Source organism: Pleurodeles waltl, chromosome 4_2, assembly GCF_031143425.1.
Source record: "Pleurodeles waltl isolate 20211129_DDA chromosome 4_2, aPleWal1.hap1.20221129, whole genome shotgun sequence".
In the NCBI taxonomy this organism is placed as follows: domain Eukaryota; kingdom Metazoa; phylum Chordata; class Amphibia; order Caudata; family Salamandridae; genus Pleurodeles; species Pleurodeles waltl.
The window spans coordinates 1,040,511,034-1,040,537,014 of record NC_090443.1 but is presented as its reverse complement, the minus strand read 5'-3'; the positions used below and the strand labels follow the sequence as shown (position 1 = coordinate 1,040,537,014).

Here is a 25,981-nt window from a genome sequence, read left to right as displayed (position 1 = left end):
CCTGACCTAAACACACCCCTAAATTCTGTATTTAGGGGCTCCCCTGAACCTAGGAACTCAGATTCCTGCAACCCAAGAAGAAGAGGACTGCTGAGCTGAAAAACCCTGCAGAGAAGAGGGAGACACCAACTGCTCTGGCCCCAGCCCTACCGGCCTGTCTCCCCCCCTTCTGAAGAAACTGCTCCAGCGACGCTTTCCCCAGGACCAGCGACCTCTGAATCCTCAGAGGACTGCCCTGCTCTAAAAGGACCAAGAAACTCCTGAGAACAGCGGTCCTGTTCACCAAAGACTGCAACTTTGTTTCCAAAGGAGCAACTTAAAGACAACTGCGTTTCCCGCCAGAAGCGTGAGACTTGCAACTCTGCACCCGACGCCCCCGGCTCGACTTGTGGAGAAACAACACTTCAGGGAGGACTCCCCGGTGACTACGAGACTGTGAGTAGCCAGAGTTGCCCCCCTGAGCCCCCACAGCGACGCCTGCAGAGGGAATCCCGAGGCTCCCCCTGACCGCGACTGCCTGACTCCCAGATCCCGACGCCTGGAAAAGACTCTGCACCCGCAGCCCCCAGGACCTGAAAGATCGGAACTCCAGTGCAGGAGTGACCCCCAGGAGGCCCTCTCCCTTGCCCAGGTGGTGGCTACCCTGAGGAGCCCCCCCCTTGCCTGCCTGCATCGCTGAAGAGACCCCTTGGTCTCCCATTGATTCCAATTGAAAACCCGACGTGTGTTTGCACACTGCACCCGGCCGCCCCGTGCTGCTGAGGGTGTACTTTCTGTGCTGACTTGTGTCCCCCCCGGTGCCCTACAAAACCCCCCTGGTCTGCCCTCCGAAGACACGGGTACTTACCTGCTGGCAGACTGGAACCGGGGCACCCCCTTCTCCATTGAAGCCTATGCGTTTTGGGCACCCCTTTTTGACCTCTGCACCTGACCGGCCCTGAGCTGCTGGTGTGGTAACTTTGGGGTTGCTCTGAACCCCTAACGGTGGGCTACCTTGGATCCAAACTTGAACCCCGTAGGTGGTTTACTTACCTGCAAGAACTAACAATTACTTACCTCCCCTAGGAACTGTGAAAATTGCACTGTCTAGTTTTGAAATAGCTATATGTGTTTTATTTGAAAAGTATATATGCTATTGTGATTATTCAAAGTTCCTAAAGTACTTACCTGCAATACCTTTCATTTGAAGTATTACATGTAAAATTTGAACCTGTGGTTCTTAAAATAAACTAAGAAAATATATTTTTCTATAACAAAACCTATTGGCTGGATTTGTCTCTGAGTGTGTGTTCCTCAGTTATTGCCTGTGTGTGTACAACAAATGCTTAACACTACTCCTTTGATAAGCCTACTGCTCGACCACACTACCACAAAATAGAGCATTAGTATTATCTCTTTTTGCCACTATCTTACCTCTAAGGGGACCCCTTGGACTCTGTGCATACTATTCCTTACTTTGAAATAGTGCATACAGAGCCAACTTCCTACAGTAGTTTTTAGGACAAGGTAGTGGAGGTTTTAAGGTTTAGGGTAAGGGTGGGGGCTGGGTAGTTTTTAGGACAGGGTAGGTTTTAGGGTTTAGGGTGTTGGGTTGTGGTAGGTTTTAGGAAAGGGCAGGGTTGCTTTTAGGGTTTAGGGCGAGGAGGGAATCAGTAGTTTTTAGGACAGGGCGGGGTAGGTTTTAGGGTTCAGGGTGGGGGTGGGGAGCAGGGTAGTTTTTAGGACATGGTGGGGTAGGATTTAGGACAGGTCATGGTAGCTTTTAGGGTGGAGGGTTAGGGTAGTTTTTAGGACATGGTAGGTTTTAGGGTGAGGGTCTGGATAATTTTTATGACAAGGTGCGGTAGGTTTTAGGACAGGGCATGATAACTTTTAGGGTCTAGGGCAGGTTAGTTTTTAGGAAATGGCAGGGTAGATTTTAGGATTTAGGGCGTGGGTGGGGGGTGGCAAGTTTTTAGGGTTGGGTGGGATTGTTTGAAGGACAGGGTAGGTTTTAGGGCTTAGGGCAGGGGGTAGGGGTAGTTTTTAGGACAGGGCGGGTAGGTTTTAGGACCGTGCAGGGTAGCTTTTAGGGTGGGTTGGGGGTCGGGTATTTTTCAGGACAGGGCAAGGTAGGTTTTAGGGTTCAGGGCGGGGGCAACGGTTGGGGTAGTTTTTAGGACAGGGCAGGATAGGTTTTAGGAGAGGGCATTGTAGCTTTTAGGGTTTAGGGTGAGGGGGGGTTGGGGTAGTTTTTAGGACAGGGCGGTGTAGGTTTTAGGACAGGGCAGGGTAGCTTTTAGGGCGGGTTGGGGGTCGGGTAGTTTTCAGGACAGGGCAGGGTAGGTTTTAGAGTTCAGGGCGGGGACAGGGGGTTGGGGTAGTTTTTAGGACAGGTAAGGATAGGTTTTAGGACAGAGCAGGGTAGGCTTTAGGGTTTAGGACGGGGGCTTGGGGTAGTTTTTAGGACAGGGTGTGGTAGTTTTTAGGACAGGGTAGGGGTTCGGGTGGGTGGGTTGAGGTAGTTTTTAGGACAGGGCAGGGTAGGTTTTAGGGCGAGGGCAGTGATCAGCGTAGTCTTTAGGAAAGGGTGGGGGAGTTTTTAGGACAGGGTAGGTTTTAGGGTGTAGGGTGGAGTGGGGTTCGGGGTAGTTTTTAGGACTGGGCAGAGTAGGTTTTAGGGTTTAGGGTGAGGGTACGGATTCTTTTTAAGACAGGTTGGTTTTAGGGTTTAGGGTGGCTGATTCAAAATGCCTTGTACATCTGGCCCTGGTCTTTTTCATGTTTTATGTTTTTCCATTTGTATTGTGAACAGTCTGACACTGGCATGGACTTCCCACATGGTCGCGAGGTGAATGTGAAGAAAGTGCCACCACAGCATGAATTGACAAGTTCCTAATTTAGGTGAATGTATTAACATCTAAGAGTTGTGGGTAAATATATTTGGGCTTGTGCGCGTCTCTATTCTTCTTGTCTGGAAAGACAATCTGCAGCACAAGGGAGTAGCCAGAAAATTAAAATACCACCCACGAATGCCATCGGGTGAGCTAAGTGAGTAAATCCTACCTTGATGTTGTCCCCGCTTATAACTTCTGTCCACCTATTCCGTCCTTCATCACCCAAGTCTTTCATGCATCCATCCATCCATCCATGCATCTTTTCTTGCCCCATTCAGCCATTCTTTCAATCAATCAAAAAAGTTTATAGAGCGCGCTACTCACCAGTGAGGGTCTCAAGGCGCTGTGGTGGGGGGGTTGGGGGTGGGTGGGAGGTGGGTTACTGATCGAACAGCCACGTCTTGAGGTTTTTTCTGAAGAGCAGGAGGTTCTGAGTCTTGCGGAGGTTGGTGGGGAGGGAGTTCCAGGCCTTGGGGGTGAGGTAGGAGAAGGCTCTGCCTCCGGTGGTGGCGGGGGACTGTGGCAAGTGCGGGGTCGGCGGAGCGGAGGTGGCGAGTGGGAGTGTGGAAGTTCACTCTTTCGTTGAGATAGGTTGGTCCTGCGTTGTGGAGGGATTCTTTTACTATTCCATCCATCCCACCTTTACCATTCAGTCTCTCCACTCTTTCATCATCATGCTTCCATCTGTACATCTAATATTGCATTCATACTTCCAGCCATTCATCGATGCTTTCCCCATCCATACACCTATTCGTCATTTCACTCTTCTATCAATTCACCAATCCACCCAGACTTCACCCATTCAACATATATCCAGCATTTCATCATTCCAGGCAGTTTCTTTCACCCACCCATACAGAAGTTGTTTACCCTTCTGTCCATCAGTCTGTTCTACCTTTAATCAATACTTTCATCCTTTTGACCCGTCTTTCCCTCTTTTTCTCACCATTGTACTTCTTCTGGGCCTCCTTTACTTTCATTGGCTCTGCATCATCTCTGATCTGTGTTATGGTTTTCCCTTACTTTGCTTTAAAGAGTGTTTGTCTGCAGAGCTGCAGATGCCACAGGCTCATCAATCAGTCAATCAGGATTTATAAAGCGCGGCAAATCACCCGTGAGGGTCTCAAGGCGCTGTAGTTGCTAGCTCCTTTGTGGTGCTCTGTTCATTCCAGTAGTCATGTCTTGTGTCATTTTCTGAATTCCCGGAGAGATGTGGGGTTCCTGAGGTGCAGGAGAAGGTCGTTCCAAGCTTTCGCCACCAGGTGAGGGAAGGAGTCTTCACCACTGTGCAGAGCCAGGAGGTGTCTGCGAGGAAGAGGGAGGTTGCTATCAGGTGTCTGGTTGGTTGGTGGAAGGTCATTCGTTTGTTGATGTATGCTGGTCCTTCGTTGTGCTTTACAGGCACACAGGGTCACAAATAACTATTAGTGTCAACACCACCCCAGCTTAAGCTGTGAGCCCAGGGGGGAGAGGAGGGAGCGGGGGGCAGTTTATGATGCCACTGTTGCAGAAAGATTAGGATTTGAGATTCTAGTGGAAGGGCCATTCATTTCCAGCACACAACAAACTAAGCAGCGTCTTAGAGCTAACTCACTCCCATGTGATTTAAACCCAAGACGCCAGATTACGAACAGATCTTTAGGGCAGGTACTGAACCCTCTAAGCTCAGGGGCGGCTCCTCCACAAGAGCAGAGGAGCGTTGCCCCACTGGCTAAGAGCCAGCAGCTGAAAAATAAAATGATATTTCATTATCATTTTATTTTTCAGCTGCTGGCTTAGTCAGCATGTGCAGGAAGGGATGGGGCTGGGCCATGGGAAGGGAGAGAGGGGTGGGGAAGTGGAGTGCACTTAAATGCCCATGTCAGTTTGGCCAGTCGTCTTAGGCTGGACAAACTGACATGCGCACCTAGGTTTCTCGTAGAGAAGCTGCACAGACTCCAGTGCACTGTCTGAGCGGCAAACCAAGCCGTTCAGACCAATCCTGATGCTGCTCTCATGCTAGGTATTGCATGAGAACAGTGCCAGGATTGAATGGGGAGTCTGTGCTGGTGTCCCAGAGCCTGCTGGGACACGATCAGGAGAGCAGAGGAGCAAGGCGACCAGGGGCAGTGTTGAGAACCGTAAGTTTTTTTTGGTATTATTTAAGTATTTTCCCCATCTCCGTCATCGTCCCCACCCCCAGCCCACCCTGGAGATTTGTAGTGGCTGCCTCTGTCTAAGCTGCCTTTAAGATAAGATGAAAATTAAGCATATCTGTTGTATTAGTCTCCTTGAATGTTCCATAATAAGAGTGGACCTGGGACAGGAAGTGACAAACTACTTAGAACTTGAGTTACCTTAGAAGGGAGGCGTGCCATCCATAACGCTGCATCATGCACTAGTGCAGTGACGTGGCCCTCCTGACCTTTACACGTGGCCCACTGATCAACAGCAGCACTGGGCAGCTGTTCACTCGACAGATTATTAGATAAATAGACAAGTCTTTATTTGAAGGTGAATTGAAGATAAAGAAAGAAATAAACTAGGTTGTCCTGCACCACTTAACTTTAGAAAGACTTTAATTTTCAAAGCCATTTTGCAGCAAAAGTGTAAAACCATGATACGGTCTCCTCAAAATTAAAAAAGTATATTTCATTAACATGCAGAACCATTTCAACTTAGTACATCAGATTATATCAGTGCAGTGAGATGTATTTTACTTAGTGTAATAGTTTTCAAACCTGAATTTAGAAACATTACTTCTTCCCCATGCACTGACAACATTTCCAATACTGAACTAAGAGATAAGTCAGTTGTTAGGTGCACTCTCTGGGTGGCCTGGGTTTCTAATATACATGAACATTATGGCTTATTAAATCAAACATAGGAGAAGGTTTTGTACAGCGCACATCCTGGTGTCATGTATCTTCTTGTATGTAATAATGAAGAAGAAAGGAGGGAAAGTGAAATAAAACAATTGCCTAGGATCACACAGTTTGGTGAAGTGGAGAAGCTGGGATTGATCCCAGGTTTTCTGGTTGCACATTGTGCAGTACATGCTTTGCTTCCCCTTTACCCACCTTACCGCCTCCTACTTCCCCATCAAGACAGCCAATCTGGTGGCATTAATGCAGCCCTCGGTTACATCACAGACCAAACTTTGAGGCTTCTGGGAAAATGGTTGTGTGTACCCATGCACTAGTGCAAACAGATGCAGGTTTGGTGCCTTGGTCCTATTACAGGCCACGGGTACCAATCCAATAAATCCCCACAACAGGAAGTGTAAGCATTTTCCCTTTCTAGTCCTTCTTTGATGTCTTTGACACTGCTCCCTCTCTCAGCCCACCAGCTGCTGTGTTCATCATGAAGTGGTAGTGTGTTACTAAATGCACGTGCACCTTTCACTGCCTAAGGGCCCAGGCAGGAAACAGTGCAATGAAACTCTCACCTCCTTTCATCACATTTGCAGGTGTCTGTGGTTGAATCTCCACACCTCGCTTTGGTGAAAAGATCACAGCTAATCTGTCTCAAAATTATTTCTGTTCGGCTAATAAGGCACACAGGCTTCAGACTGCGTTTTTCAGTCAGGGACCGGCTGCGGTGGGGGAAAGAGGGGCTTCAAGGAGTATTACCTCCTCAACCCTATTTCTCGTCCCAATACTTACTTACACGAGGTGTTTCAGCTCTACCCAGACAAAACAAAACAGGGTACCCGGAGTGATGATAATTACCTGTTAGTAATGAATTCATTATCTCTTTGTAGCAGATATTTGCTTGAGTCCACAGAAGTTCCATTTATTTCTCATCTCCTTGCTGCTCCCAATAAAATCCTCACTCAGATCAGCCATTGCAGAAACATCGCAGCACAAAATAAAATTGTTTGCTTCGATCTACCAGTCCATTAAATCAAAATAAGACACAGGCTATGAAGAATGGGCGTTCAGAGATGTGAATATAATCATTTTTAAGAAATGACACAACAAAAATTTAATTTTCCAAAAGAGGTGTGGGAAATGCGCCCACTGTGTTGAAGTGACCGCATCCACTTCAGAATAATAATGGTGAGGACAGCGCTGGGTTGGAGAGTGGCCAGAAATGCAATTTTACGAGCAAAATGATGTTGAAACATTCAATGGCTCAGGCTGGTGTTGCAAAAAAGCAATTCAACCATTTTTATTGGGCAATTCTAGCCCTGAGAATATGGAGCATTCTGATAGCACATTAGTTCTTTTTTCTAAGAAGAAAGTTTCTTCGTTTCTTCAGCTCCAGACTCTTCCTTCAGCTGTGAACCCTCCTGATTTTTCTTCTAAATATATAGAGCAAGGATTGAGGTGACTTACTGCAACTGCACAAAGCTGATTGAAACCCACGATTTATTAGTTGATCCACCCGAATCTTATGAAGTGGCTCCCATAATCGATAAAAGTTTTCAGGACGAGCCTGCTATTACTTCAGAGTTTGTCTCAATTTACCCTGTGTTTCAAATAAACACAGATTCTTTACTAACATCTCTACTCAATTGTTGACTAACGCGATTTAGTCTCATAGTGTTGATTTGAATTCTGACTCCTCAGCCAAGCAAGCAGAGGTTTGCAAATTTCCTGCAGGCTCAAGAAGTAGTCAGGCTCAATCAGATCTATCATCTCAACTTGTAAAAGATATAAATCCAGTGGAGTTGAGTAGACATAATGACTCCAGCCAACATCGATCAATATTGCAAAATTTAAATACAATCTTACAGGAACTTCACAAGATCAGACAAACCCATTCATAATCCATGCACAATCAAAGGGGATAGATGATTAAAATTTGATGAGCTTGCTAAACAATTGACAGTAACTGAGTAGCCGACCTCTGATCTCATGTACTTACACAATTTGCAAACAATTTCAAATCAGAAATATGAGAAGGAGTTTGAAACGCTCAGGGCCAAACAAGATGACCTGGAGAATCGTTCAAGGAGGTCTAATCTGTGCTTCATTGGGGTGCCGGAGTGTAAAAAGAATAATTCAGAGGTGATTTAAGAGATTGATAAATTAATTAAGGAAGTTTTTTTTGCCTGACTTTGATGGAGGTTTGCCAATTGTGAGGCCACATTGTATTCCAGCTAATAGAAACCCTCAGTCAAAGCATCCTTATTAATCGTCAATGTTGCAGAATACAGAATTAAGGAGAACGTATTGAGCAAGGATTTGCTTGTCATTGATTTTGAGCTGGAGGAAAGAGCTAGATACGTTGAACACTGTGACTATGTGCGTTTTTTGTGTTTTATTTTGAGGGGGGACGTAGGTGGAGAACAGGTTTTTATAATCTAGCTTGTCTTCATATTTGTGTGGTTTTATTTTTTTTACTTTGCCCACTGCTGTAGGGATCATCCGCAGTTGGGTTATTTTCTTACCTGCTGAAGTGTGACACCATGGCTGCCATTTGCTGCCTCCTTTTTCCAAGGACCAGATCTCCTACTAGTAACTGTCATTGTGGAAAGAATACTATGGCTATTACTATTTGTAATGACTACAACTGCTGTAGCTATTGCAATAGTAAAGGATTTAGTAATTGTTTGTGTAACTCTGTTACACCACGATATGCATCAAAATGTATGTGGCTTAACAGGAATGTGTATTTTTCATTCAGTTGTAAGCCTAAGTTGCACTCATCACAAACTATGACTGATAATGATTTTCTTCAGTCAGTCAGTGGAGCACGTATGAGTGATTTGTGGTCTTGGTGGGTAGGGGGCCTCTCCACCACTCTAGAGAGATGAAGGGGTGGGCCCAATGAAGTGGAGTCATACGAGGTCCGAACCATGGGAGGAGATCACATCATTGATACAGGAAGGGTCGGCACGTGCCATTCAGGTTATTGACATGTATAAACCGAGGGACATATTTACAAGCCCCTTGGGTCGCTGGTGCGTCACTTATTATAATGCTCTGGTGGCACAGAGTGCAGACCCATATCTACGAGCCGACGCAAAGCCACTTTTCATGGTTTTACATGGTTTCATAGATATGGTGTAGGACAATGCAGTGCAAGTCACTGTGCTGCCTTACACTGCATCAGGGTGGTGTTCCATTGGCGTTGGGGTGGGTTTTCCCACGCAACACCCATGGGATTTGTTGCATTTCCAGATTTACAAGGACATGTAAACCTGGGAATGCGTCAAAACCCTACACCTCCCCAGGGAAGGCGTAATGAGGAGAAATATCTTTACTTCTCCTTGTTTTTTCATCTTTCTATGTGTGCTGCATTCTGCAGCACACATAGAAAGTGGAAAAAGCCTCCATGGATTGTTGTACAGGATAGTGCCTCTTCCTGCACAAAAGCATACCTGCCAGCAACGGTGCAAGGGTGCTAGCGCTCGGCACCAAATTGTGCTCCGGCTGACAGGACAGGAATGCACAGTATCTCGTAAATATGGTGCATTCCTGCCCTTTTGAATTGCTGTAGGGCAGCGCTGCAAGAAGACTTGTGGCACTACCCTACGCCAATTCATTGTAAATAGTCCATTCGGAGTCACTGGCAGGCTCTGGGTGATGCACATTGAGCCTCAGTCATCAGGTATCGATTGATCGTTGCTGAGGTGGGTGCCCAGTAGGCTGTGTCTCAGGAGGAGGTCACTACTGGGCTGCAGTAGAGACGGTGAACCTCTGGGTACTGGGGAGGTCCTGGATTCCTGGCTTCAAGGGGCGTGCTTGCCTTTATTTCATTGATGCATGAGCTTGGTAGAGCACTGGCCATGCTTATTAACTAAATTCATAAACAAACCATTGTTTTAGGCATTTCTAAATCACAGTTTGTGTTAGTTCCTTGACCTGTTGTCTCTCTCAGCAAACATGGATGTGGGATGGGGCAGATTCTAATACTCATCTAAGTGTGTCTGAAATGGTTTGAAGGGGGGCTGGTATTCTCTTTTTGAGGCACCCTGTGAAGGAGAAGCTGACCTTCTGCCCAACCACCCTAACATGTTTCTGGTTACCTTACTGTCCATGCTAGGTGCTCTGCAGGAGGTCTTGCAACCCTCCACATGGTGCAGGCCAGTTATGACATCAATTTGCTGCTGGGTCCTAACTGGTTCCAGCATGGGAGGCGGGTCGCGTGCTCTTCTGTCTACCTCTGTGGGTGCAGGTTGGATCCTTTGCAGTGTGGTGTTAGTGACTCTCATGTTTATATCCAGGGAGCTTCTTCCTAAGCCAGGCTCTGCTAGATCTTGGGGTGCTGTCCTATCATCTAATTCCATGGTTCCTTGTAGTTCGGGTACCTCTTTCCGTCTCCCATCTTCATTCTAGAGTTTTCTAGTTCCTTGCATCCTTTACCTTGTCCTGGTGTGGTATTTCAGTGTCTCACAGACAAGCAGTAGAGGGAGAGTTGGTGGTAGGAATGGTGAGAAGCAGAGGTTGTACACTCCGTCATTCTCATAGGATCCTGTGCCTGTGGGATATGGTGATGTCCCAGTAGTTGTCAATTTTATTTAGAAACGTCCGTATTCCAGATATTCCAAAGTCACCTCAAAAGCACAGTGAGTTGACTTCACTCTCATGTGGCATGGGTACCAGGAGGGGTGTGTTCATTCATCGATGTTCTAGCGCTCAAAAGATGTCATGCCAGAAACAGCCACAAAGGTGTTTATTTCTCTTGAATTATGAGAGTGGGAGATAGAATGAATGGATAGATGAATGCCCATTGGTTACCATTTGTTGGTTGTATTGTCACTTTCATGTGCTTTCTTATTCAGTAGCTTGCTTTCCTGGTCTTCAGTTTGTCCCTCACCTGGACCATAGCCTCTTTACCATCCTTTTCATTGGCTTATTTGTATGCATCCACTGTTTAGTTTTAGGGAACTACTTTTCCATTTTGGTTAAGCATTCCATAACAGTGCACATGTTTTCCAGCGCTCTCCCATGTGTACTCCCCAGGCAAATACCAGCCTTCCCGTGTTGCTCTGTCCCTCATGCACTAGATGTTCCCTTCCTCCCTCACTCCTCCTCCAACCACGCCCCTGTTGCCATCCCGCATGCGCGTTCTTTTTTTAATTTCAATTTGTGCCTTTCCGCAAAGCATTATTAATTGTTATATTTAATAGTCCAAATGGTGTCCGCCATCTTGGGTAGTAAAACAAATTGCGCCAGTGTCATTCTGTAGGTGTATGTATGCACGGTGGCTCATGTGCACGCCTGCAGAAGGATGCGAACAGACATAGTGGTTGCGTCATGGCACCTTTTTATCTTCTTTTTTTCCCCAGTGTTGTACAGCATTAGTAGAATGCATTTTGCTTTTTTGCCGATGCTGCACAGCATCAGAAAACTGCACTGGTTAAGCCAATATATCCAAAGGATTGACCTATTGACTTTGCCAATGCTTGGTTTAACCTTGTGTTAGTGCTGAAAAAGTGTGGCATCAAAATAACTGTGAATAGTCAAAAAACTGCAGGCTGCAATTCAAATTGTGAAACTATTAGTGAAATACCAGTACTTAAAATGTCAATAGAATGGAAACGAGAATGAACAAGCACTGGCAAAACCAACAGTTGTGGCTTTCTTTACTTAGCCATCAGCGTGTCCAAGCAGGTGACAATCTTCGCAAAGTCTCGCGATTACAGACTTCATCTGGAGAGGAGACTTGAACCATATGTTTCCAGGCTGGCTCCACGATGGTGGTTCAGGTGACCAGGATGAGCACAGGTGACGTACGGATGTATGGTCTTTGATAATTTAACATCTATAGCTAGAAAGCACCATCACATCTGCCCCATCCTCAGAGTGTGCCAAAGGCTGCTTCCTAAACCTCTGCTCTATTATAGGGTTCTATTCCTCGCTTTTAAGGCCGCCCACCCTAAAGGTACCCTTGTCTGCCTTTCAAACAACATGAACACATGAGGTCTTACAGAAACAAGTCAGCACTTTTGTTAAAGCCCCAGAAATGTAAACAAGTGTTGTAGGAGCTAATAGAGTGGGCCCTGGGTAATTAATTCACACAGGCACAAAACATCTGCATAAAGGTTGACATAGATCACACATACATGCACATATGAGGATACAGGACACATCTACCTATGTCCACTCCAGTCCACCCTGACAACCAGTCTGCAGTCTGTGTGTCTATGTAAGCACTCACTCCTGGAGGCCCTCAATGAACGTGGGAGCATACTGTGTACTGCTTGGTGGATCTCACAAATGTTACATGTGGGGCATCCAAGGTAATCTTTGCTGCTTACGGATAACAGACATGGAACTGACAGCTCTTACAGAAAGCACATGCAGGACACACAATATGCTTTTATCTTTTGTTACTTCCAATGAAATTAACAACTTTTAGTATTTTGTCTAAATGTTAATGGAAACAAAACAAGTCAATCCATTTGAGTTGTTGTACTGTGTTCAGCTATTCAACTTTGATTCTCATTCATTTTCTGCTTCACTGCAGGAAATTGGACCCAAGTAATACATGTATGGAGTGAAACAGAAGTGTAAAGGCCAGACCACAGTCCATTTTAAGGTTTATCCCCTTAAGGCTGTGCCCTGAAAAAGACTCACTTTAAATGGAAGCCCATTTAGGAAGCGTTTTAAGTTCAAGTACAGGACACTCTACCTGACATCAACTCCCAAGAGCTCTTCAAACCACACCTGTTCTTTCGGAGTTAAGAAAGAAGTTTTAAACTAATTTTGCCATATACACTTTTAGTATGACTCAAGATTCCAGATTTAGCCCATATTTTTATATTTTTAATTCGGGTGTTAGCCAAGACATTTGATTTTGCTAAAAATACACATATATCTTTACTTTTGAGTGCTCTCAGCCAGCCCTCTTCATCTGTTGGTCTGTTATTGTGTCATTCACATTTTTCTCCCGCCCACTACAGCGTGAGGCATTTGGTCAGCCCACTTTAGCCATTGGCTAACTTCACTGTGAGTGACAGCATTCAGCTCTTTCACAAAGAGCACATCCACACAAAGTAGTTCCCTCAGTACCAGGGACATTATGGCTAATGAGTGTTTTGTGATGAACAAAAATATTTTCCCTTATAACCAATATGTTTTTTTTCTTATATTGGCAAGGGCCCAGCAGCTTCTGAATAATAAAGTTTTATAAAAACCATGAGAAAACAAGCATAGATAAAGCCAAAATGCTGGCAACAAACTCCAGACCTACAGACAAGGTAAAATGTAATAGAAGGTATCAAACTTAGAGGGACACTATGGAGACTTCTGCACGGAGGAAGGGAGTTGGCAAACATGCCTCGTAAATGCTCACGATCATTAGCTTGTGATTGGCAGCAGGTGGGAAGCGCGGTTTGAAGACAGATTTTATGGCTTCGCAGAACATCTGTGATTGCATCTTCAAACAATGAAGCTATAATGAGTTCATTCGTCTGTCGTTACCGGTGACAGCGCCTCGAACCTCAGTGGGAAGTTTCTGACGTTTCCCGACGCACTGTTTTCAATCATGAGTGCAAAAATGTTTATCTCGAAGGAGGTGGGCAAGATTGTGCGTATGTGGTATTTGTATAGTGCAAACCTAGCCAGACTGCAGTGGAGAGCTGTAAAAGGTCAAAGGCAAGGATACAGCCAACAAGAGACTGAGGGGGTAACTGAGTTCTGGGAACAGAGGTGTGCTTGTGCTCTATTGTGATGCAGTGTTCTTTAGAGAGGCGCGTCTACAACTCTTTCCTAAATTAGAAACTGAGGTGGCCTGATGGAAACAGGGGTGTTGTTACACATCGCCTCCTGCCTGATGGTGTCATGGCTACAGCGATACTGAGAAGCTCCTGTTGATGAGCTTGTCAGCCGGATCGTGGTGGTGCCGTTCTGACGGCTTTGTAGATTATGGTTCTGGTTTACAAGATGGTGTGCACCGTCAACGATAGCCCGTGGAGTTCCACCAAGATAAAGAGTGATGTGATCATTTTTCAGGACCGGGCCGAGATATGCTGTGGTGTGTAGGATGCCCTTAAGGGGTGCCAGTGTGGAGTCTGGGAGGTCGAGGAGCAGGGCATTCCCTCCAATCATATGCAAGAGCATTAGGGTTTGAACAGCAGTTCTGAAGTCGCTTTCTGGAAGAAACTGTTGCTCTTTCTTTAGAAAAGAGAGCCGACCCCAGGCCGTTCTGGCCTGTGTGTTCCTGGCGGGTGAGGGTGTCCAGGGTAAATCTAAGTGACTTGCCATTGGGTGAAATTTAGCGTTTGAAGCCTTCAAGTTTCACATAATTTAGCCATGTTTATATTGTTTCTTGCTTGTTGCTCATGGCAGTGATTCTGTGTTGGTGGGTTGACCATCAGGATGCACAGGGCTTCCAGATGTGGATTCAATGCAGACAATGTTCTGGGCATTGGGTGTCTTGAGTCAAGGAAACTTTTGAGGACAGTTCTGGATCGTTGCCATGTTAGTTAAGTTTGATGCTTTTATCTGTGAGTGACGCCCCATGCAAACCCTCTTGCATGGATGTACTTTTGCGGTCCCCGGGTGACAGGAACAGTGTGTCAGCTTGTCCTTATGGACGTCGGTGAGGACTACACTCTCCTTCTTTTCTGTCCGTGCTTTATTACACTAATAGTGAATAATATTGTATTATTCACTAATATTGTAAACAAAATGGAGTACAGTTAGCTTTAATGTGTCTCTCCCTGGCAGTTGAGGTAAGTAAAACATGATTGTCAATGTAAGTTGTGTGCATGCTTGTAGGTGAGAGTGTGTTTATATAAGTGAGAGTGTGTGTATGTGTGAATGTTTGTGCATGTGTAAGTGGGTGAGTGAAAGTAAAGGTAAAATGATGTGTGATGTCACTTTCATTACACCTGGGATTTTGGTGAACTGATGTCCATGCCCTCTTGCCACCATTCTCAAAAGGGTGGTGGTCACCTGTAGAAGTTTGTAAACGGAAAAGCAATCCAGGCCCTTTCTTTGGCACTTGATTAGCTGAGCGGCAGGACATCCTTAGAACAGCAGGCAGATGAGCACTGGTTGCAGTTCTTAATCTGGCTGTAGTTACTGGTGGGGGCCGCCGGCACTCAGATTTGGGGACCAGCACTTATTTTTCCTCAGCGGATACGTTTTTCCCACAGGACACCAGCAATTACCTGGCCATATGGCAGAGGCTCTCCCAAGTCCTTGGGGGAGGCGCGCATTTGCTGGCAAGCCAGGTCCCTGAGAGCATGAGAGGAAAAATCAAACAAAGGGGAAAGAAGGAGGAAGAGAGATAAAAAGCCTCACAAAGGGAGAAAGCAGGGACCTGTATTAGTGAGGCAAAGGAGCAGGGAGTGTCTGGTGGTGGATTAAAGATGCATGAGTTGGATTGAAGACTGCACAGCCTTGGTATTCGGCGCGCTGACATTTAACTGTGCCGGTTGAGGCCTTCTCAGCAGAGTTTTGGGCACCGGCACACTGTTTTACAAATTAAGCACTGACTGATTGTCTGTGGCATCTGACATCACAGCCTCGTGCACTGTGCTCTCTGTTGCCTGCTTTCTATGTGGTGTGGGGCTAGAAGTACATAGCACGTCACACTGCAGGCTCTGTGAGACATGGCCTCGTGAAGCGCAGACCAAAGAGACCCTCTGGAGTGTGTTAGGGATCAGATACCCTAATGAGGAACCTCAATCTGACCAGGACACACCACCCCTTGCTCCATTGTGATGTGCTTCAGTTCCCACTCTTCCATCGTGTGCTCCTTTCCATGGTTTTGCTACCACAAATGCACCAACTTTACACTTGGCTTCACTGAGTCGTCACTGTCATCTCTCTGACCGCTCACTGAGTTCTCTTTCTGCTCTCTTGAGGGTCCCAACTTTGGCCGATCTAAGTGCTGTTCCGCTGATGCTGCAAAGGCTGGACCCCTCAGAACAGCTCAAAGCACGTAGACTGCCCTCTTGGTAGTTATTGATTCCAGCAGGACACTACTGGGTGAAGGTTCTCCAGCAATGCTGGCATTACGTGATTTGTCAGCAGCCTTCGATATGGATTTGGTCCCTAATTCAGAGACTGCATGAGATAGGCATAGATGAGAAGGTCTTAACATGGTTCAAAGACTTCCTGGCTGACAGAACCCAAGCGGTCTCAGTTCATCCCTTCAAATCTAGAAAAGTCACAGTTCATAAGGGGGTTCCTCAGGGCTCTTCCCTGAGTCTTACCCTTTTCAACATTTATATGGCCCTGTGCATATATTGCAAGCCCTGTGGTTTTGAACTTATATTCTATGCCGATGATACCCAATTCTTAATCTCATTTGGGCATGATCCTGAGACCTCCAAAGTTAGATTTATTGACTGTATGATAAGTGAGGCCGCTTGGATGAGTCTCAATAGTTTACAACTGAATGGAGGAAAGACAGAAATCCTCCTGTTTGGGAAAGAGAAGGAACTTTAATCAGAAGACTGGTGGCTGAAAGAGCTGGGTTCAACACCCTGCCCCAGGGGTGTAGTAGAAACCTTGGCTTTTTGGGGGATAATAGGTTATCCATGAAGGAAGAGGTAACCTCTATTTATGGTACCTGTTTCAGCACCTTGCGTCTGCTTAGAGAAGTATTCGCTTTGCTTACTATGAGTTGAGTTCCAGGAAAACTCTGATCCAGGCCCTCATTACTGCCTCTTTTCCATCTCCTTCCCGTCTGCCTCTTTTCCATCTCCTTCCTGTCTGCCTCTTTTCCATCTCCTTCCTGTCTGCCTCTTTTCCATCCCCTTCCCGTCTGCCTGTTTCCCATCTCCTTCCTGCCTCTTTCCATCCCCTTCCCATCTGCCTCTTTCCCATCTCCTTCCTGCCTCTTTCCATCCCCTTCCTGTCTGCCTCTTTTCCATCTCCTTCCCATCCCATTCCCCCCTCTTTCCATCCCCTTCCCGTCTGCCTCTTTCCCATCTCCTTTCTACCTTTTTCCATCCCCTTCCCGTCTGCCTCTTTTCCAGCCCCTTCCCGTCTGCCTCTTTTCCAGCCCCTTCCCGTCTGCCTCTTTTCCATCCCCTTCCCGTCTGCCTCTTTTCCATCCCCTTCCCGTCTGCCTCTTTTCCATCTCCTTCCCGTCTGCCTCTTTTCCATCCCCTTCCCGTCTGCCTCTTTTCCATCTCCTTCCCGTCTGCCTCTTTTCCATCTCCTTCCCGTCTGCCTCTTTCCCATCTCCTTCCCGTCTGCCTCTTTTCCATCTCCTTCCTGTCTGCCTCTTTTCCATCTCCTTCCCGTCTGCCTCTCTTTCCCGTCTGCCTCTTTTCCATCTCCTTCCCGTCTGCCTCTTTTCCAGCCCCTTCCCGTCTGCCTCTTTTCCAACCCCTTCCCATCTGCCTCTTTTCCATCTCCTTCCTGTCTGCCTCTTTTCCATCTCCTTCCCGTCTGCCTCTTTTCCATCTCCTTCCCGTCTGCCTCTTTTCCATCTCCTTCCCGTCTGTCTCTTTTCCATCTCCTTCCCGTCTGCCTGTTTCCATCCCCTTCTTGACTGCCTCTTTTCCATCCCCTTCTTTTCTGCCTCTTTCCATCCCCTTCCTGTCTGCCTCTTTCCCATCTCCTTCCTACCTTTTTCCATCGCCTTCCCGTCTGCCTCTTTTCCATCCCCTTCCTGTCTGCCTCTTTTCCAACTCCTTCCTGTCTGCCTCTTTTCCATCTCCTTCCCGTCTGCCTCTTTTCCATCCCCTTCCTGTCTGCCTCTTTTCCAACTCCTTCCCGTCTGCCTCTTATCCATCTCCTTCCCGTCTGCCTCTTTTCCATCTCCTTCCTGTCTGCCTCTTTTCCAACCCCTTCCCGTCTGCCTCTTTTCCATCTTCTTCCCGTCTGCCTCTTTTCCATCTCCTTCCCGTCTGCCTCTTTTCCATCTCCTTCCCGTCTGCCTCTTTTCCATCTCCTTCCCGTCTGCCTCTTTTCCATCTCCTTCCTGTCTGCCTCTTTCCCATCTCCTTCCTGTCTGCCTCTTTCCCATCTCCTTCCTACCTTTTTCCATCCCCTTCCCTTCTGCCTCTTTTCCATCCCCTTCCCGTCTGCCTCTTTCCCATCTCCTTCCTACCTTTTTCCATCCCCTTCCCATCTGCCTCTTTTCCAACTCCTTCCCGTCTGCCTCTTTTCCATCTCCTTCCCGTCTGCCTCTTTCCCATCTCCTTCCACCTTTTTCCATCCCCTTCCCGTCTGCCTCTTTTCTATCTCCTTCCCGTCTGCCTCTTTTCCATCTCCTTCCTGTCTGCCTCTTTTCCATCTCTTTCCCGTCTGCCTCTTTTCCATCTCCTTCCCGCCTGCCTCTTTTCCATCTCCTTCCCGTCTGTCTCTTTTCCAGCCCCTTCCCGTCTGCCTCTTTTCCATCTCCTTCCCGTCTGCCTCTTTTCCATCTCCTTCCCGTCTGCCTCTTTTCCATCTCCTTCCCGTCTGCCTCTTTTCCATCTCCTTCCCGTCTGCCTCTTTTCCATCTCTTTCCCGTCTTCCTGTTTCCATCCCCTTCTTGTCTGCCTCTTTTCCATCCACTTCCTGTCTGCCTCTTTTCCATCCCCTTCCTGTCTGCCTCTTTTCCAACCCCTTCCCGTCTGCCTCTTTTCCATCTCCTTCCCGTCTGCCTCTTTCCCATCTCCTTCTTGTCTGCCTCTTTTCCATCTCCTTCCTGTCTGCCTCTTTTCCAACCCCTTCCCGTCTGCCTCTTTTTCATCTGCCTCTTTTCCATCTCCTTCCTGTCTGCCTCTTTTCCATCTCCTTCCTGTCTGCCTCTTTTCCATCTCCTTCCTGCCTCTTTCCATCCCCTTCCTGTCTGCCTCTTTTCCATCTCCTTCCTGTGTGCCTCTTTTCCATCTCCTTCCCGTCTGCCGCTTTTCCATCTCCTTCCCGTCTGCCTCTTTTCCATCTCTTTACCGTCTGCCTCTTTTCCATCTTTTTCCCGTCTGCCTCTTTTCCATCTTCTTCCCGTCTGCCTCTTTTCCATCTCCTTCCCGTCTGCCTCTTTTCCATCTCCTTCCCGTCTGCCTCTTTTCCATCTCCTTCCCGTCTGCCTCTTTTCCATCTCCTTACCGTCTGCCTCTTTTCCATCTCCTTCCCGTCTGCCTCTTTTCCAACTCTTTCCTTTTCATACTCAGGAGGAAGTCATCCCTCTGGAATGGGCACTCTCAGGAACTCACTCCTGCTACAACGTCACCCAGCAGCTGGATTGTGAATATATATGGAGTGTTTTTAAATGGAAGGACCAAGGTTGTAATGACCCTTGCTCCCACTGTCATCACATAGGTAGTGGTTCTGTCCCTTGGTTTGAACCCCATTCTGTGGGTAGGCTGAACACATCCTGCCTCTGTGGTAGGTGAGGTGATACCCAGAGACATTGGCATAGCCATCAATAGTACAACAGGTGCAGTGGCACCAGAGTGGAAGGGCGTGAGGGCCCACTGCACTCTAGCTATGGTTCTTGTTGGTACCAGTCAAGGGGATCTGGGTTCATATTCCCTACTTTCGTTAGGGCTCATAGCATCCTTGACACGTCCCTGCCCTGAGAGGTGGAAAAGTATGTTTTTTTTCCCAGACCAGTATGAGTACATTTGGTCCTGGGATCCGCAAACGGTCCTCCAGGTTCACAAACTCTTCCCTTCCCTGCTATACATAGCGTGAGATGGCATTACTATCCCTCTCTTATTATACCTGACCATACCCCTGACTGCACTGGTATAAGTATCCACTGCACGCAAGGCTTGGCTGGCCCCAGAATCACCAAGTACTTCTGCGTGATGGTTGTGGTGCAGCCACAGACTAATAAACGATGACTGCTCACAGGTTTGGTCTTGAATGAGAAATAAGCACCAAACTCTCAATAAATAACATTTGTAAAATGGGTGCAGATTGATCAGAGAGAGTTATCAAAGGTTCTTAACAGGTGCATGCCTTTGATATTGGTATTAGAAATGTTTGGGAAGTCCTTGTCAGGGGATTCCAGATTGTATGGGTACAGGACACAAGTGTGGCGGAAGGCCATGCCCTGTCAGTAGGGAGGAATGTGCAAATAAGTACGGTGCATGGCAGCAGATTGTGTTCTTGGACAGTGCTGCTGAAGGCCATGCCCTGCTGGCATGGAGGAATGTGCGAGTAAGTACTGTACATGGCAGCAGATTGTGTTCTTGGACAGTGCTGCTGAAGGCCATGCCCTGCTGGCATGGAGGAATATGCGAGTAAGTACTGTACATGGCTGCAGATTGTGTTCTTGGACAGTGCTGCTGAAGGCCATGCCCTGCTGGCAGGGAGGAATGTGTGAATAGGTATTGTGCATGGCAGCAGGTTGCGGTTGGCGGTCAGTGCGACTGAATGCCATGATGAGTGCTCATAGAAAGGGCATCCACACTGTGTAGTGGGGCAGGGGGATCATCACAACAGCCTTACCTTGTGTTTAATGTTTGCCCAGCAAGGCATGTGTCTGTGGCTAGTGGGCTGTCTCTTCAGGGTGGATAGGCACCATTGTCTAAGCACTGTGCCCAGAGCCTACTGGGTATGACTAAGGTCAGTGCTTATTTGGCTCTGTGGACTGGCGTGGCCTTTCTAAAGGCCATGCACAAGGGGAATTAGAGGCTAGGGTACTGGGAAGATGACAATTCCTTTGCTTACTGTCAGCTGGAGATAGCTGCAGGTACTGTCCAGTAACATTAGGAACGAGGGCACTTTTCACTGGTCGTGGTAAATAGCTGCCACAGTGCAGAGCCGCAGACCACAAAATCATGGGGTGGCGTTTAGTCGTCAAGCACAAGGGCTGGGCAATGACTTAGCGCATCACAAAGGCCATATCCTGTGCCCAGTTCTTGTTAGATGTATTTTAGTGCTTTCCCAACATATACTGGGGGTAGAGGTGCAAACAATCTGGGAGTACTTATTAATCTATGGACCTGATTTAGATATTGGTGGGACCATTCCTACCGTTGTCTTTTCCACTTGAAACCCGCCCGCAGCTGCGACGTCTACCCGCCGTATTTAGATGTTGGTCATCCCATAGACAAAAGACCGCATTCGAACCGCTGTTTCTGTCAAGAGACACCGCCCGCATCGATGGCAGGAAAGGGAAAAGGGGATGCAGGCGGGACTGCTGCCAGCCTTCCCGCCGTGCAGATTTAGATGTGCCTTAACGCCAAGGAAAAAGTGGTGGTCCGACCTCCACTCCTTAGTTGGTGGGCTCGGAGCAAAGGGGGTGAAAACTCACCTTTTTTCCACTCCCCCTGTCTTCAACTGGACATGACTGGACAAGACCAGCCATCGCTGTTGCCAATGACCCACAGAAAAAACACGACCCCCCCTTGTTGACGGACTCCAAGGTAGGGACACCGCATTGCCAGGGTACGTTGGGTGGGCTCTGCTCGGGAGGTGGGTCAACTGGAGACACATACATGCCACAGTAAGTTTTATCACTGTGACATGCATATGTCAGGGACATGAATAGGACAGACACGGATGGGAACACACTGGTACACAACACATTGCACACATACAACAACTATCATTATGGTACCAGTATTCCTTGGCAAAGGAATGCTGTCACCAAAATGATGTTACATTTACACCTGCCAACTGTGTCTATGTGTGCATACTGCCAGGAGACCTGTACTTCTCATGGTATGCTGCAAGTTGTGTGTGTGAGTCAGTACATGTATGTGTGCATGCAATGTGATTGGCTGGTTGAGGCGGAGGGAGCGGGTGTGAGTGTGTTTGTATAGCTGAGTGTGTAGTTGTGTTGTTTGTTGTGGTTGTGTTGTGTGTGGATGCAGTGTCAATGGTGTGTATGTTGTGTCATGGATGTATGTCAATGAGTGTTTCCGGCATGTATGAGTTGTATTGTGGTGGAATGGCAATGGGTAATTGTATGCATGTGTTGTGTAGTGTGTACTGCGGGGGTACACTTATAACTTAGGCAGAGTGTGTGTGTGTACCTCTATTCCGTAGCCCCTGCCATTGTCCTAAGTCCACAGGGTCTCCCAGCCGTCTCCCGCTGTCAGTAAGCCACCACCATTCACACCGCCAGCAGAACTGTAACATCTAAATGCAGTGGATGGAAGACCGCCACAGTTATGGTATTTTGTGGGCCGCACCCAACGCGGCTTGGCGATGCGACCGGCAACATCCAAATCAGGCCCTATATCTTTACAAAACCACTGACTGTGTTCTCAAACATATTGCAGGGAGGTTAAAGTTTGCGGTGCAAAGTGGATCACAGAGATTATACACAGAAGCCAACACACAAGTAGTAAATATCCTGAAAGGGATTAAATCTAAAAGCAGTACCACACACAACAGCTAGATGTCCTCGTGTATATTAACTGTAGGAAAAGGCAGCATTTCACCTTGTCAGTAAACAGATGAGTTCTGCAAACATTTGCATCTTGTCATGCTGTTGAAGTCATATGTACCATCAACACTAATGCCATTGATGATGTCGTTTGTGATGTCATGACCCATGAAGTTACATCTTAGGACCTGTGCTATGGTCTTTGAATTGTAACCATAACACCCTGAAGTTTTTACAGCGACATTTTGAAAAAAGTTTGTTATTACATTGATTAGTAATTGATATTTCTTGAACGCTTTCCTTAACAAAATATGTTTCAGTCACTACAAATTCATGCATACAAGCAGCCCTGTCTCTGCAATGCTTCAGTATCAAGGTCTGCTGTATGAACACCCTGAAGCAGCTGTGATGATGCGTTTTTCTCTTTATAACAAAAACATATAAAATGGATTTTTTTTAAAAAACCCTCCTATATAATCAACAAATATGTCAATTTTATGGTTTGCAATTAAATGGACTATATCGTACTCACAAATTAGAAAAGATATATACAGTTGTAACACTTAGCAATAGAGAAACTATGACAAACTAATAAATGAGAGGTCAAAAATGTAAATCAAAACTCGGAGAGCACTACGCGATGGCACAAAGATTTATCAATATGCCGAAACATGTTAAATTATAATGCTATACCGAATTATCAAATCAGTGCTTGCACAGGGTGTGAAATTGTGTGCAGCCACAAATGTTTTTTACTGGAAGGGGTGCTAAAACATAAGTTTTACTACAGATTGTATATCCTGAAAGGGCTGTCGATAACATATCTAGGTAGTTATTTAAAATATAAATATTTTTCAGCTCTAGAAAAAATCAACAAGTGATATGAGACAGGAATTGAGTGAAGACATATATTGTTATACCCAACATTATGAAAAAATGCAAACATAAATTAAAAAAATCACACTGATGTTTTCATATATAGAGGATATAGAAACATAAGTAAACCAAGGAGCCCTTAGGTTTAAGCAGACTACTGCAGTGTACACCACCCATTATAAGCAAGACATACCATAAAGTCAAACTCATGTAAATGTAGCTGTTGGGACCAGAGAGAAAGTAGCCAGAAAGTCTCTGTTCGTGCCACACTACACAATAATCCACCATATTTTTGTCACTGTGAATGTTCCTTTATGCGGTAAGTTAATAGACTTACTTGAGTCATCCGAGTCATAGCCTTCCTCTTCCTCTTGGGCCGCTTCCCTTTCTCTCTCCTCTTTCTTCCTCTCCTCCTCATCCTCGCCAGATGGGGACAGGTCACCTCCTGTGGAGCTCCTCTGGCTTTCTTTATCCTCTCCTCCTCCCTCATCATCGGGGCGGGTGGGCGCCGGCCTTGGCCTGATTATCCCCGGCGGAAAGTTGTGGAACCGGGGGAAATAGTCTGAGATCTGCTTGATGGGTCTTATTGGCCCGGGACAGACGTTGATGGCCATGTGTTCCTGCATACTGACCTTCTCTGCCCTTCGGACCGTCATGAGGCAAGGGTGTGGTCAGCCGCAAAACTGTTCAACTGAGGGCAGCAGGACCTGCAGTAACTTGGCCCAGGTAGAGCGGAAGCAAATTTTATTAACAAATTGGGGAATTACAACTGATCCTCCTCCAGAAGCAAAGATTTCTCAATTGAGAAGATCTGTGAGTAACAGGTTGGATAAGTTCTAGATCCTTCAACTTGGAGGCTAGTAAATTTGAGGGTTCCCAGAATGAAAGATGATAGTCATGGGGGAAGACAGGTCTGGGTTCAATCTCTAAACATCCACCAGTTGGAAGATCTCTTTAAGGAACATAGAAAGCCACAGAGAGAGAAAGAGTTTGAATAAAATTTCTTGGAGACTCACAAGTGAAGGAGTTTCCAAATTTCAGCAAGAAAGTCACTGGGGAGGAAAATTGAATTCTTTGCGGAGCTACTCTGGAAGAGGTTTCTGGATTAAGTTTATGGGGTACGGTCCACCTGTAGACAAAGCAGCTTTCTAAGCAATTGCATAAAAGAAGTACTTGAATTCAGCTCTTTCAGGAGTAACAAGATAATGGTGTGCCTGACTTCTTTGGAGAGTCACAGGAGCATGAGGTATCAGTACTGAGATCCTTGAACCGTGAAACGTAAGTGTAGAAACTGTATACGGCACCTTAGAAGGACACGAGGAGAGGTGCTTGCATGCAAGTGATAAATAGTTAAAGGGCCAGGAAGAGACCAGATTTAACCGTTGAATTGAAGTGCCTCGCCTTCAAATTTGTAAAGTCAAAGGGTAAGAGACTGCCTGAATTCACTTATCAGAGTCACAGAAAGAGGAAAGGCTGGATTCAGGTCTTACATTTACAGGTAAAGGCATAGTCTAGATTCAACCATTGACGTCACGTGTAAGGTAGTCCATTGATTTGCATTCAACGTTTTAGAAAGTGTAATGGACAGAATGTGTCGTGACTAAGCTTCGGAGGGTCACAGTAAGAGAAAATACTTGGAAAAATTCAAGAATAGTAAGTGCCATGATTTCGCTTTGGAGAACGACAGGACGAGTAAGTTGGTGGAATCAGATACAAGTTACAAGAAGAGCAGGTGCTTAAACTGGGATGGCGGGAGAGTTGTAGGAAATAGAAGTGCTTGGATTTAGATTCAGAGAGCCACAGGAAACTGAAGCACCTGAATTCAGATTCTCAAATAGTGCAAAGAAAGCTGGTGCCTCCATCCAGCTCTATAGAGGTTGGTGTCCGGTTTTAGGTCCTTTGAGACTCATGCAGACACTGAGTATCTGAACTTTGCTCCTCAAAGAATCACACAGAGAAAGGGTGTCCAAATTCACCTCCTGAAGAATCACAGGAGGAACTTTCTGGAATCAGTCCCATAGGAATTCAGAAATATATATCCTGATGTTGATGCTGGAGAGCTCATGGCCATCTTCTCTGGTGAGAGGGGATCAGTCTGCGGAGAAGGTTGACTTCAGCCATCAGGTTCCTGAGCCAGCCTTCCCTAAGATGGTGTCTGGGTAACAAATTCAATTAAGGAAAACTGAAGTGAAAGAGCAAGAAACATTCCTAATCTTCCACCAAAACATTCACACCTGGTCGCCACAGTGGCCACCAAGTTCTGCAGTTTTGGTACCACTCCCCACTGTGACCACTGTAGCAGCTTCACTCCTTCAGGCAGGGACACCACCTAAGGGAAGGGACATCAGTACTTGCCTGTGAACCCTGCTCAGCTTAGAGACAGGGAATAAACTGAAATAAACCTTTACACCTCCAAATGATGACATTGTTTTTGAGGATTTCAGACACAATAATGCAACCATTAGGCACTTCAACAACCATCAATCAATAAACGTCTCAGAGCCTTATTCAGTGCACATCTTGAGGCAGATTAACACCATTATAATCCTTTCTTAGTTTGTTATGTTTATTGTGTTTTCACATATTAAATCCTAACAATTAGAAAGACATAATAAAAACACAATCACATTATTATCCTTTTAACCTGAGATCACTCAAAGTCATGTACTTCCTCAGTTCCACCGCAGCCAACACCTGTGGTTCTTAGTCCCCTGTGGTGAGTGTCTCCTTGTCTTCATTGGTATTCCTTCACACACCAGAGGTCCTCAGGGTCTGCCCCTGGTCACCACATCTGTGCACTACATGTCCCTAAGAAACTACCATTCCAGGTCCCTGTATCCGGATGTTAAACTTGCTCATGGTTAACAGGTGCACATAGATATTCAGTTGTGATTAACTTTAAGGTTATTCCTCTTCTTATGTTCACCCTACACAGACTGCACAGGGAACTTTACTGTTGGGTACTCGGCTCATCATCTTTCATTCCAAGATTAACTCAGTGTGGAAATTCCAAGGGTGGAATTACCAGCTCCAGTGGTATCACCGCAAGAGTTAAG

The 25,981-nt window shown here is 46.4% G+C and overlaps 1 protein-coding gene across 1 annotated transcript in view; it reads right to left on the bottom strand.

Annotated features, from left to right (window-relative positions):
* LOC138293682 (double C2-like domain-containing protein beta) overlaps positions 1–25,084 on the bottom strand; it is a 355,441-nt gene extending 330,357 nt beyond the window's left edge. The window contains exon 1 of the mRNA XM_069232987.1: positions 23,263–25,084. Within this exon, the coding sequence (XP_069089088.1) occupies positions 23,263–23,581 (319 nt within the window). The 5' untranslated portion in view covers positions 23,582–25,084. The remainder of the gene's footprint in view (positions 1–23,262) is intronic.
* Positions 25,085–25,981: the final 897 nt, after the last annotated feature.